Raw genomic sequence first — 13870 nt, forward strand, 5'->3', positions numbered from 1 at the left:
GCTTTGAGACCTTCTGTATTGAAGATGGAAGTGTAAAGGGATTGAATATCCATAGTAAAAATGAGATGGTCCAGTTCAGGGAATTTGAGGTCATTGAAGATGGCTTGTGAGGTATCGCAGATGTAGGTGGAGAGGGATTGGACTAGGCGAGAAAAGGAAGAGTCAAGGTAAGACAAAACTAGTTAGCTGGGGCAAGGGCAAGCAGAAACAATGGGTCGGCCCGGATGATTGGGTTTATGTATCTTGGGTAGAAGGTAGAACCAAGCAGAGTGGGGATGGGAAACAATGAGGTGGGAGGCTGTGGAAGGGACATGACCCAAGGTGATGAGGTTGGAGATGATGTTGGAGGTGGAGGCTGGATATGCCGTGGTGGGATCCTGTGGAAAGGGTAAGTAGAGGTGTCTGGCCTTGGCAAGGTAGAGGTCAGTGCGCCAGACCAGAATAGCTCCACTTTTATCTGCGGGTTTGATGGTGAAGTTGGGATTGTTGTAGAGAGAGTGGAGGGCAGAGCATTCAGAGGAGGTAAGATTAGAATAAGTGAGGGGAGTTGTGAAGTTCAGATGGTCGATGTCTTGGCTCCAATTGGAAATAAAAAGATCCACAGCAGGCAGCTGGCCAGAACAAGGTGTCCAAGAGGAGGAAGAAGGCTTAAAGTTGGAAAATGAATGTTGTGTGTGTGTGTGTGTGTTTGGGGGGGGGGGGGGGGGGGGGTGGAGAGCGGAGAGTCATAGATTGTGGAAGTAGGCCTGGAAACAGAGGCGACGGATGACAAGTTCAGCATTGTGGGGTGCCTGGAACTCATTAGGGTATGGGTGGAGCCACTTGTGTGTGGATCCTGACGACAGAAATCTGACAGACGCCTTTGCCTTCTTGATGTGGCCCAGTGAGCAAATCAGATGAAGGAGCAATTAGGGAGGGGAATGCACGTTGTGTCAAACAGAAACAGTAAGATCCCCTGCAGGGAAAACTTAAACCTGCAATTTGAGGAAATGTCAGTGGGCCCCACTGCTCTGGAGCCTGGGAACTCAATGACACAAACAAGCCTCGAAGGTCTGGCATAGATTTAACATCCATTCTCCAACCACAGAACCACCTCTCTCAAGAACAGGGTCATCAACCACCTCAAGCCCGATCCCTGGCCCTTTCCCTCTGATCGTTGACCTCACTGATATGTGAATGGCCAAGCTGCACCTTGAAGCTGCTCCTTCTTTCAACAAAAGAGTGCTCCCTCGCTCCTGGAAAGACTCTGAAGTGTCTGGGAGTGGGTCACATTTCTTTTCCCAAAAATAGACTTTATTCCCAATAAATTAATTACAAAAAAAAGAAAAACATTCACCATCTTTTTGCATCCAGAGCGCCATGCCCATGCATTCCCATAATTGCACATTCTCGTATACGCTCTCTATTTACACCATGTGGCACTTGTCATTATTCCCTCCCTCTCTGTTGTTTGAGGGGCTTCCCCTTGGACTCAGCCTTTCAATGACTGGTAATGGAAGGACTCTAGGCTGTGGTCCTTCCCCACAGTACACTCACATTGCCTGCACCAAGCCTCAGTGTGTCCCTCAGCACGTACCCCTGCAGCCTGGAATGTGCCAGTCGGCAGCATTCCCAGACAGAAATCTCTGTGTGCTGAAAGACCAATAAGTTTTCAGTAGACCAAAGTGCGTTTTTTACCAAGTTAATGGTCTTCCAGCTGCTGGGGATGGACCATGACACCGACCCTTGCATCCTTCTCCATACGCTCTGAGCAAATCAGCATTCTGCAAAGAGGTGGGCTACTGTCTTCAATCCACTGCAGTCAACTCAAGGACAACGTGGTTCCTATTTTACAGGAAGGACCTCTCTGGGAGGGCTCCTCTCACTATCAGTCAGGCCAGGTCCTGGTGCTTGTTTGTGAGTATTAGCAATGAAACATTCCACCAGATGACCAGGATGGCCTTCTCAAGACACCATCCCACAATAATCGTCTTGTCTGCGGGATATCCTGTGCTGACCACTTCCTGATGGACATATGGTCAAAAGTGTTAGCCTGGAAAAGCTTTTCCATGAAGGATAGGTGGTGTGGCAAAGTCCAGCTGACTAGGACGCTGAGCAGCAATGGGGCCAGGCCTATCCTTCGCTACACCTGGGACAGGTAGAACCTCAGCAGATAGTGCACTTGGTGCCCCCATACCTTGGTTCCCCGTATAGCTTGATATAGGGGGTGAGTCACATGCTACACAACTCCCAATCTCTTCAGGCTTGTCAGTTGCTGTTTAATGTTGACCACATCACCCCCACCCCACCCCACATCAAGATCAGTGATTGTGCAAATTGAGTGCTACCACTGTGAAAAGGAGGAATTATTACACTCTTTCCTTGGAGATGGCAATTGCCTGGGACTTTTGTAGTACAGATCCGACATGCCAGCTCATTCTCAAGCTTTGCCCAGGTCTTGCTAAATGCAGGCATTGGTTATCTGAGGAACTGAACATATATTTATGAACATAAACGCACATATAGATGATTGACAGTAATTGATTTGTGGAGCATAGACCCCATGGCAATTTTGAGATGGAACAAAGTCTAAACAACTGACCAAACAGTTCTGTAAGTCTGCAGCCAGCTTTAACTCTTGCTTTCCATCACAGTAACACGAATATCGGCCGGGTGTATTGACACATTCCCCTGCACAGAGATGGTCCTCACATTCATTGATATCTGTGAGGGGCAAAAGAAAGATTTAGAACATAGAACAGTACAGGCTCTTCAGACCACAATGTGGTGCCAATCTATATAAACCTACTCTATATCAATCAATCCCACCCTCCCCCACACCCATAACCCTTTATTTTACACCCATGTGCCTATCTGATTTTTGAATGTCCCCTCTGTACCAGCCTCCACTGCCACCCCTGCCAATGCATTCCAGGAACCCACTAATCTGTGTCAAAAAAAAAGTACTTTTGACGACTCCCCTAAACTTTGCTCCCCTCATTTTAAACAGATGTCCACTGGTATTGGCTATTGTCGCCCTGGAGAAAAGGTGCTGGCTGCCCACCCTGTCTTTGTCTCTCATAATCTTCTACACCTCTATTAAGTCACATGCAAGTTGCCAGAAAATGGAGGTAAGGGCATACCCAATGTGCCCCCATTCTGATGACCACCTTCATGTGTGGCTGCATCAGGCTGTGCGTGGAACCAAAGTACAAGGGCACCAAGTGCTGCTATCTTCTGATGTTCTACCTGTTCCAGGTGTAGTGAAGGATAGGCCTGGCCCTGGCGCCATGCAATGTCCCAATCAGCTGGACTTTGCCACACCACCGATCCTTTGTGGAAATTTTTTTCCAGACCAGAAGGCTATCAGGCACAGAAAGTTGTACAGAAACTGAGAGATGAGGACTCGATGGATCCAGTGGGGTGGTTCCCTGAACAGGTCATCCAGGTCATCTGGTGGAATGCCTTATCACCAGAGGTCACAAACAGGACTTGGCCTGGCTGGTGGTGAGAGGAGCCCTCCCAGTGAGATCCTTCTTGTACAACTGGAACATCACCCTCCACACACATTGTCCTCGGGTTGGCTGTGGTGGGGTGAAGACTGTCGCCCACCTCTCTGCTGAATGCAGATTCACTCAAGAGTGTGTGGAGAAGGTCCTTGCCATGGTTCATCCCCAGCAGCAGCATGAGAAAGGATTCTCTGATCTAAGGGCTGTTCCCGGGAACACACTCAGAGTCTGACATCCAGAACTGCTGGAAGATCATCAATTCAGTGAAAGACACTCCTTGGTCTGCCTGTAACCTGTTGGTCATCAGAACATAGCAGCACTTGGTGCCCTTGTACTTTGGTTCCACGCACGTGGAGATGTTGGTGCGGGAATGCTGCTGACAGGAGTAAGAGCTGAGGCTTAGTGCAGCCTACCTGTGGGTGCTGTGGGGAAGGACCACCGTCTAGAATTGCCCCTTTACCAGGCGTTGAGGGGCTGACACTGAGGGGAAGCCCCTCAACCAACAGAGGGAGGAAAAACGACAAGGTGCCACAGTGGTGGTAATGGAGTATTGAGCGAACAATGTAAAATGACATTGATAAAAATGTATCCATATTTGACACTATGAATGTAAAAAGTCTTGAACAGCTTTCTTTTTTTGAATATTTTATTTATTTTTCATAAGCATAGTAAAATCTTCAACATCACAATATTAAATTTTTTCATACAAAAAAACAAAGAAAAACCCTTCCCCCTCCTACAAAATATAAAACCACACACCATCAGAGCTCATGCTTACATTATCCATATAAAAATCTATGCGGGGAAATCATTATATTCTTATTTTCTTTCTTCTTTGGCTTGGCTTCGCGGACGAAGATTTATGGAGGGGGTAAAAAGTCCACGTCAGCTGCAGGCTCGTTTGTGGCTGACCAGTCCGATGCGGGACAGGCAGACACGATTGCAGCGGTTGCAAGGGAAAATTGGTTGGTTGGGGTTGGGTGTTAGGTTTTTCCTCCTTTGCCTTTTGTCAGTGAGGTGGGCTCTGCGGTCTTCTTCAAAGGAGGCTGCTGCCCGCCAAACTGTGAGGCGCCAAGATGCACGGTTTGAGGCGTTATCAGCCCACTGGCGGTGGTCAATGTGGCAGGCACCAAGAGATTTCTTTAGGCAGTCCTTGTACCTTTTCTTTGGTGCACCTCTGTCACGGTGGCCAGTGGAGAGCTCGCCATATAATACGATCTTGGGAAGGCGATGGTCCTCCATTCTGGAGACGTGACCCATCCAGCGCAGCTGGATCTTCAGCAGCGTGGACTCGATGCTGTCGACCTCTGCCATCTCGAGTACCTCGACGTTAGGGGTGTGAGCGCTCCAATGGATGTTGAGGATGGAGCGGAGACAACGCTGGTGGAAGCGTTCTAGGAGCCATAGGTGGTGCCGGTAGAGGACCCATGATTCGGAGCCGAACAGGAGTGTGGGTATGACAACGGCTCTGTATACGCTTATCTTTGTGAGGTTTTTCAGTTGGTTGTTTTTCCAGACTCTTTTGTGAAGTCTTCCAAAGGCGCTATTTGCCTTGGCGAGTCTGTTGTCTATCTCATTGTCGATCCTTGCATCTGATGAAATGGTGCAGCCGAGATAGGTAAACTGGTTGACCGTTTTGAGTTTTGTGTGCCCGATGGAGATGTGGGGGGGCTGGTAGTCATGGTGGGGAGCTGGCTGATGGAGGACCTCAGTTTTCTTCAGGCTGACTTCCAGGCCAAACATTTTGGCAGTTTCCGCAAAGCAGGACGTCAAGCGCTGAAGAGCTGGCTCTGAATGGGCAACTAAAGCGGCATCATCTGCAAAGAGTAGTTCACGGACAAGTTTCTCTTGTGTCTTGGTGTGAGCTTGCAGGCGCCTCAGATTGAAGAGACTGCCATCCGTGCGGTACCGGATGTAAACAGCGTCTTCATTGTTGGGGTCTTTCATGGCTTGGTTCAGCATCATGCTGAAGAAGATTGAAAAGAGGGTTGGTGCGAGAACACAGCCTTGCTTCACGCCATTGTTAATGGAGAAGGGTTCAGAGAGCTCATTGCTGTATCTGACCCGACCTTGTTGGTTTTCGTGCAGTTGGATAATCATGTTGAGGAACTTTGGGGGACATCCGATGCGCTCTAGTATTTGCCAAAGCCCTTTCCTGCTCACGGTGTCGAAGGCTTTGGTGAGGTCAACAAAGGTGATGTAGAGTCCTTTGTTTTGTTCTCTGCACTTTTCTTGGAGCTGTCTGAGGGCAAAGACCTTATACTATAACAGCATCTGTTATAATCATTATTATTATAATTGGGCCCCTATATGGTCCAAATATGGTTGCCTCATTGTTACAAATGTGTCATAATTGTTTTTTAGATTGTATGACATTTTCTCCATAGGTATCCAACTATGGAGTCATTGCAATGACTCATCTCTGTAGTCCATCGTGCTATGGGTAAGGGAGAATTGGACTTCCAAGTCATTGCAATGCTCTTTTTAGCCTCTTGATCTACTCAAAGGGAAGACCGCTGACATCTGACAATTTGTTATTTTAGCTTGTGGCTTATGATTGAAAGTTTTTATCCAATTTATAAATATTTTACCTATACCAAATTTCTCCAATGTTTTCAATAAAAAAGGCCATTCTAACCAGTTGAATGTCTTTTCAGCATCCAGAGACTGTTATACTAGAATTCCATTTTGATTTAGCTGTATCTATTATGTTACGTAGCCCACCCAGACTATTTGCAGAGTGTCTTCCTTTAACAAATCCCACCTGATATTGGTAAATATTGCCCCAGCCTGTTGACTAAAACCTTTGCCAATGTCTTATAATCAGCCCTCAGAGCGAGATGGGCCTATATGATAAAGTTTTTAATGGGTCCCTATTCTTCTTCAGTAACAGTAATAATAACTGTTGAAAAAGAGTCTGAACACATCCATTATAAGGGCATCAGCAAATCTTTAAATTGTCTATAGAAATCAGGTGGGAACCCATCCTCCCCCAGGGACTTGTTAGCCTGCAAAGTGCTCAGAGTCTTCTCAATTTCCTCTCTTGTGAAAGGGGTATTTAGCTCCATCTGATCTCTTGCCAATTTTGGAAGCTCAACGGTCACAAGGACTCTTCCATCTCATTACCACTTCCTAATAATTCTGATTAATACAGCTTTGTATAATACTGTTTAAAAAAAATAATTGATTTCTTTCTGATTGTGGGTTAACATGTCTACATCTGTTTTCATTGTAATTACGACTCCTCTACCTTCCCTTGACAGGACAAAACCTTATATGCTCATTCTCCTAAATCGTAATATTTTTGCTTCGCTTTTAAAATAGATTTTTTCTGTTCTGTATGTTTGCAACATATTGTATCTCAATGTTTTATTTTCCAAGAGTCTATACTTTTCTTGTAAACCCGTCCTTTAATATTCTTTCTTCAATTTTGTTATTTCCTTCTCCAAACCATCCACTTCTGCAGTATACTCTTTTAAATTTTTTTGTATACAAAATAATTTGCCCTCTCAGATAAGCCTTAAGCGTATCCTATATCAAAAAACTGTTATCGGTGGAAGAGAGATTTGTCTCTCAAAACAGCTCTAACTATCTCCTAATAAGCTCACAAAAGTCTGTCCTTTTCAACAACATGGCATTAAGATGCCATTTATACACACTTTCTTCTTTTTCCAATATCAAAATGGTTAAGGTTAATGGAAAATGGTCTGAGAGTAGTCTCCATTTTTATCAATCTGTTTTTTCACCGTGCAGACATTAAAAATAAATCAATCCTTGTGAACGAGTCATGGACCCTTGAGTAGAACGAGTAGTCTCTTTCTGCGGGGTTGAGCTGTCTCCAGACATTAATCAAATTTAAATCCTTCATAAATGATAGCGTCACTTTTGACCTTTTCCCCTTATTACCATGCCCGTTGATTTATCCAATATCAGATCCAAAAAAAATTAAAGTCCTCCCCAACCAGTATATTTTGCCTTCCCTCTGCCATTTTTAAAAATACATCCTTCATAAAAGTTTTGTCTTCATAATTTGGAGCATAAATATTCATAAACTGCCAGGATTCTGCGTAAATCTTGACACGTGCCATTACAAACCTTTCCGCTTGGTCAATCGATATATCTTCTACTTTTACCCCTATATTTTTATTAAATAAGATTGTTACCCCTCACACTTTTGAACTAAGACAATATTACTTGCCCCATCCATCCTATTTAGTAAGATACATTTCCTGCAGAAAACCACGTCTGCCTTTAGTTTTTTTAAGTGTGCCAAGACCTTTTTTCTTTTCACTGCCCCATCCAGCCTGTTCGCATTAAGACGAATAAACTTTAACGTTCTATCCATACCAGCTCTTAAACAAATGTTGTTCAGCAATAAAACCTTTTTGATTATTTAAATAAAAGTGATCTTTGCCCTTTAAAAAAACACACATCGTGCCTGTTCTCTGATGGTGACGTAAACAACAAACCCCAGAAGCCCGTGAAAAAAAGCCCATGGAATTTCTGAGGAAGAACACCTCCTTTTAATACCATCTTGTGAAAATGCTCCTCTCCAGGTGCCATTGTCCTCCTTAGACCAGAGTATTCACCCTGCTACTACCTTTGCCAAGTTTTTGCTCTTTTTTGAGCTCTCCGTGCAAATTGCAATAACATTCACATTTAGTAATAACTAAAAGAAGCTTCAAAAAAATACAACTTTTACTTAGTCCCATTATAAACATTATTTTCAGTCTTCTTATTTAATGTCTTCAATCTTCTCATAATCTTCGTAGAAATTCTTCTGCATCTTTCTTGTACTTGAAAAAATGCCAATTTCCCTCTGCTTCTTCAACCCTCAGTGTCGTAGGGTATACCGCTGAATATCTCATATTTATTGAACGCAATCGTCCTTTCACATCAATAAACTCCTTCCTTTGCTTGATCAAACTTAGCTAAAGTCTTGAAAGAAAAGCACCTTTCCACCACCAATCTCAAGTGGGCCACTATGTTGTTTAGAATAATCAAATGTTGCTCCAAAATTCGCCTCCCAGCCTCGGTGACTCAAAGGTCACTGGCCATGGTCGCTGCTCCTCAGGTCTTCTGGGTCCAATGAGCCCTTTCCACATATAGCTTCTCATAAAATTTATTTTCTCCAAACACTCGTGGGATCAACGATTCAAAGAAGCTCACTGGATCGTTCCCTTTGGTTCCCTCCTTCAATTTAATAATCTGAACGTTGTTCTGTTGTGTCTGCTAAAATTTTCCACGTGGTCAACTTTTTCCACCAACATTTGCCTGTCAACATCCCACTTTTTCACGTCATCTTCCACTTGGCCCATTCAATTCATTAAGTCATCAATTAGCTCTGAAAGTTCACCTATCTTCTCTGACATATTTTCCACACTCGTAAAACGTGTGAATAAGAGCTCCATCTTATCCAAGATTTTACTTAAATCTTGCACCGATGCCCAGCATTGCAGGGTCTTGAGGCAGCTCTTGTGTCGTTCCCTTTCAGGCTTTCACTTGCCAATGCCGGTGGACTGGGTACTGTCCAGAGGACCCCTAAACCCAGCAGCAATAGATATTCACCAAGACAAATGGCTACTTAAACAAAAGTTGCTTTTAATTATCTTTAAACATGAAAACCGGATCAAACTCTAACTTATTACTATTAACTTAACCCCCTTCTAATTCTAAGCGCACGTGTATATTATGTGTATGTAAGTTCAGAAAAGTTCTTTGGTTAACAGTCCAATCTCACTTCACTCCTCCATGTTCACTGGTTGCAGGCAATTCTTATACTGTGCACAGAATTTAACATTCATGAATTTCACCAGGCTTTGGTGCTTGAAAGGCAAATGGTTACTGCTCAGGAAAGTTCTTGTCAGTTTTCAGAGAGATTTGTTGCTCATTGGACACAAACTGATTCCTTCCAAACAAGTGTCTTGCCGAAGAAATTTGCCCCATGAGAGTTTTCCAGATGATAAAAATTCCCCTTTGTTCCCTTTATTTCAGTGAAATATTATACAGCCAGCCATCTCCTCTTGCAAGAACCACAAGGGCTTTGACCCAGCTGAACTAAGAACTCACAACCCGTCTTCAAAATGGGGTTTTTCTACAAGTTTGCCTGTTCCAGTCCCAGCTCCTGCTGCTGAACTTTAGAACTGAATTCTCCCTCTCTCTCCCAGCTCTGGTTGCAAAACCACATGACCCTCTTAGAACAACAAACTGCCCTCAGACACCCTGTGGCTCCGGACCTAATACTCAAAGTTCTTTCATCTGTTGCTTTTCAAAACAACAATCCATTAGTGAAGTCCCTTGGGCACTCTTCGAAGTTTTTGCAAAGGCACTTGGAGCTGGGCCTGTCTGGCTAGAGCAGAGTTCCAGTATTTTAAATGAGATCTATTTTGAAGTGTTTGTATGTGACCTACACTTACCCACACTGTATCTTCTTTAAAACATATCTTTGGCTTGGCTTCGCGGACAAAGATTCATGGAGGGGTAATGTCCACGTCAGCTGCAGGCTCGTTTGTTGCTGACAAGTCCGATGCGGGACAGGCAGACACGGTTGCAGCGATTGCAAGGGAAAATTGGTTGGTTGGGGTTGGGTGTTGGGTTTTTCCTCCTTTGTCTTTTGTCAATGAGGTGGGCTTTGCGGTCTTCTTCAAAGGAGGTTGCTGCCCGCCGAACTGTGAAGCGCCAAGATGCACGGTTTGAGGCGATATCAGCCCACTGGCGGTGGTCAATATGGCAGGCACCAAGAGATTTCTTTAGGCAGTCCTTGTACCTCTTCTTTGGAGCACCTCTGTCACGGTGGCCAGTGGAGAGCTCGCCATATAACACGATCTTGGGAAGGCGATGGTCCTCCATTCTGGAGACGTGACCCACCCAGCGCATTTGGATCTTCAGCAGCGTGGATTCGATGCTGTCAGTCTCTGCCATCTCGAGTACTTCGATGTTAAGGATGAAGTCGCTCCAATGAATGTTGAGGATGGAGCGGAGACAACGCTGGTGGAAGCGTTCTAGGAGCCGTAGGTGATGCCGGTAGAGGACCCATGATTCGGAGCCGAACAGGAGTGTGGGTATGACAACGGCTCTGTATACGCTAATCTTTGTGAGGTTTTTCAGTTGGTTGTTTTTCCAGACTCTTTTGTGTAGTCTTCCAAAGGCGCTATTTGCCTTGGCGAGCCTGTTGTCTATCTTGTTGTCGATCCTTGCATCCGATGAAATGGTGCAGCTGAGATAGGTAAACTGGTTGACCATATCTATAGGCAACATATAACACAACATAATCTGGCACCATACCTCTTCAGATTTTGTTTATTGCAGTCTTGGTGTTATTGCTGGTCATTCTGTATATCCATGGTGGGAAAAATTCTTGAATTTAAACTTTTAAACTGCCTTTTTATCACTCTTAACAGAGAGCTCGTTCAAGACAAATCTGCCTAGATCTTTCACATGGCCACACCCCATTTGAATGGTTTTTTCGTATTGCAAATACATTATTGTGAATAAAGTATATTTTAGGAAAATAATACACCTCTATTAAGTCACCACGTTAAGAAAAAAAGCTAACAGCTAAAAGAAACTACAACCAGCCTTGAGCATTTTACAGCCTGAACCTTCTACCATTTTACAGACACTCTCTTAATTGTGGACATTGTCATGTTCATGCTTGTACTGCAAGATCCCACGAGCAGCAATTGGTCATCTGCTCCAGTGTGCTGGATAAGAGAGATTGTAGGGAAGGCCACCCAAGACCTTTTATACAAACCTGGAACTCAGTTAACATCTGAAATTAAAATTGCAGTACTTCTGGCGATATTAAACACTCTCATTAGGACAGAGTTTTGTTTGTTGGACAGGAACGAGCTATCGTCCAATCAGAGCAGAGAATATGAAGGAGGGACCTGATGAAGCGGCGCTGAGCAACAGCCGCAGCTTTAACTGGCCATTAATTCCAGCCTGCAGAGACCACATCTGCCCAGCGGAATCTTTAAACCTTTCCAGACACCCTCCTGGATCCAACTAGTCAGTGAGGGAGAGGGCAGGGAGGTGCCAGGTAAATTCAGACATATATGCTAGATTACAAGGGTTAGAGATAGTCTTTCAGCTCATCGAGTCCACACCCATTTAACCTAATCCCCCTCATTCCCATCAACTCCTCCCCTAGATTCTGCTCTTCACCTATACACTAGGGACAATTAACCCACCAACCCTTTAGGAAGTGGATGGAAATTGAAGCACCCGGTGAGGGTAACCTACAGGGAGAATGTACAAGCTCCACACAGACAACGCCAGAAGTTGGGATGTAACCTGGATGACTGAAACCATGAGAATGAGCAACTGCACTGCCCCTGAGGTCCTCTTACATCTATTAAGGTATTGGTCCTGAAAATCCTTAGGGTCCCCTGAAACTACAAGTTCTTGTTGCTTGAACATTGCCACAGTCCACATTCTCTCCAGACTTGTTCTAACCAAGAGCATGAATGACCTGGTTTGGTGTCAGTTCCCTCATTTGAGTACCATGTTTGCAAAATCTTTACCTTGGCAACTCTTCAATGAAGTGTTATACTTGTATCCAGAATCACAACGGCATACATAAGAGCCCAGTGTGTTCACACATTGGACTGATCCACAGAGCCCACTGTCCAATGCACACTCATTTATGTCTGGAGATCAGATATTGTCATTAGATTTACAGATAATAAAATGACCAATCACAATTACTAAAAATCAATGACATTGCCCTTCAGGATTATAAGGAGGTAAATAATGACCTGCTCTTTATCAGTTACACCCAACACCACCCTCACTAACCAACAGGCACTGCCTGGAACCATGACCTGGGCAGCAAATGTACACCAGCTCAGCTTGGAAATGTAGCCCCTTTCCCACATTAGTGGGTATAAATCTGAAACAGAATCTCGCACTTCTGATGCGAAGTTACTGATGTAAAACTTCAACTGGTTCCCACTTGACAGATGTTGACATACCTGTATTTCTGTTCTTTATTTTAGCTTTCCAACATTTGTAGCTTTTTTTTCCAAAAGAAAACCTTTACTTTGCCAGCATAAATACTGGGAGAAGGGATGGGAGGATGGGTCCAAGAAGGGAAGAGGGGTCAGATGTTGGCTGCCTTCTTGAGGCCGCGCCTCACAAGAATGTCCAGCAGTGGGGAGGTTGGAGCCTGATGTAGACCTGGTTATGTTTACTACCTTCTGCACTCCTGGGCTCTCAAATTCCCAGACCAGGCTGTGATGCAATCAGGTAGTTGCATCAATGCAGAGGTGGATTGGGGGATATACTGAAAGGGAGAGAGGGAAGCAGTAAAGAGCATGACTGATTGGAGAGAAGTGGGATGAAGATAGATGGGCTGAATGACCTTCTGCTCAGTGACATTCAATAATTCTCTGTATTTGGAAGTAGCTTTGCCAGCTGATGGCAACTCCAGTCCCAAATGGCTGCGCTGTGGGGGAGGTGGTGGGGGGGGTGGAGAAGAGAGAGAGCTCGCTGAACCATGCAAGGGATGGATTCCAGGCTCACTAGTGATATCACACCAGGCACAGGAGCCAGGCAGCAGAAAATCCATCCTCACAGTGTTCCCTTCCTCTGTCCCTCAGTGCCAATGGACTAAGTAACAAAGCGTTTGGAATGCCCAAATTTCCTGACTGCCAGTTCACCTAGCCACAACAAACCCCCCCCCCCCCCACGCCTCGGCATACAAACTCATGTTGCACCAACGACAACCTACCCATGCACCGGTGTTTGTCATGAAGCAGGTCAAAGCCTGTCCTGCAGGCACACTGGTAACTGCCCACCACATTGGAGCAGATGTGCTCACAGCCACCATTGTTCAGCTGGCATTCATCAACATCTGGAGGAGAGAAGAGCAATAGTTAGAACAGCTATAGAGAGAAAGCTCTAGAGAGAGAGAGAGAGAGAGAGAGAGAGAGAGAGAGAGAGAGAGGATCGGGGTGGAGGGAGAGAGATGGAAGGCTACTAAAAAGGTTGATGAGGGGAAGGCGATGAATGTGGTCTCTTTGGACTTTAGTCAGGCTTTTGATAAAGTTCCCCATAAGTGGAAGGTGGAAGTATTAGGTATTGATGATGAAATAGTGAAATGGATTCAGCAATGGTTGGATGGGAGATGCCAGAGAGTAGTGGTGGAAAATTGTTTGTCGAATTGGAGGCCGGTGATGAGTGGAGTGCCTCAGGGATCGGTACTGAGTCCACTGCTGTTTGTCATATATATTAACAATCCAGATGATAGGGTAGCAAATTGGATTAGTAAATTTGCAGATGATACAAAGATTGGCAGTGTTGTGGACAGTGAGGAAGATTATCAAAGCTTACAGGGTGATGTAGGACAGTTAGAAGAGTGGCTGAAAGATGGCAAATGA

At 44.8% G+C, this 13870-nt stretch overlaps 1 protein-coding gene across 2 annotated transcripts in view; it reads right to left on the reverse strand.

Annotated features, from left to right (window-relative positions):
* LOC138739045 (growth arrest-specific protein 6-like) overlaps positions 1–13870 on the reverse strand; it is a 56330-nt gene that overhangs the window by 22710 nt on the left and 19750 nt on the right. For both annotated transcript variants that reach the window (XM_069890430.1, XM_069890429.1), the window contains exons 6-8: positions 13222–13344; positions 12014–12139; positions 2582–2703 (exon numbers count right to left, since the gene is read on the reverse strand). In XM_069890430.1, the coding sequence (XP_069746531.1) occupies positions 2582–2703; positions 12014–12139; positions 13222–13344 (371 nt within the window). The remainder of the gene's footprint in view (positions 1–2581; positions 2704–12013; positions 12140–13221; positions 13345–13870) is intronic.

This window comes from Narcine bancroftii, chromosome 7, assembly GCF_036971445.1.
Source record: "Narcine bancroftii isolate sNarBan1 chromosome 7, sNarBan1.hap1, whole genome shotgun sequence".
Lineage (NCBI taxonomy): Eukaryota > Metazoa > Chordata > Chondrichthyes > Torpediniformes > Narcinidae > Narcine > Narcine bancroftii.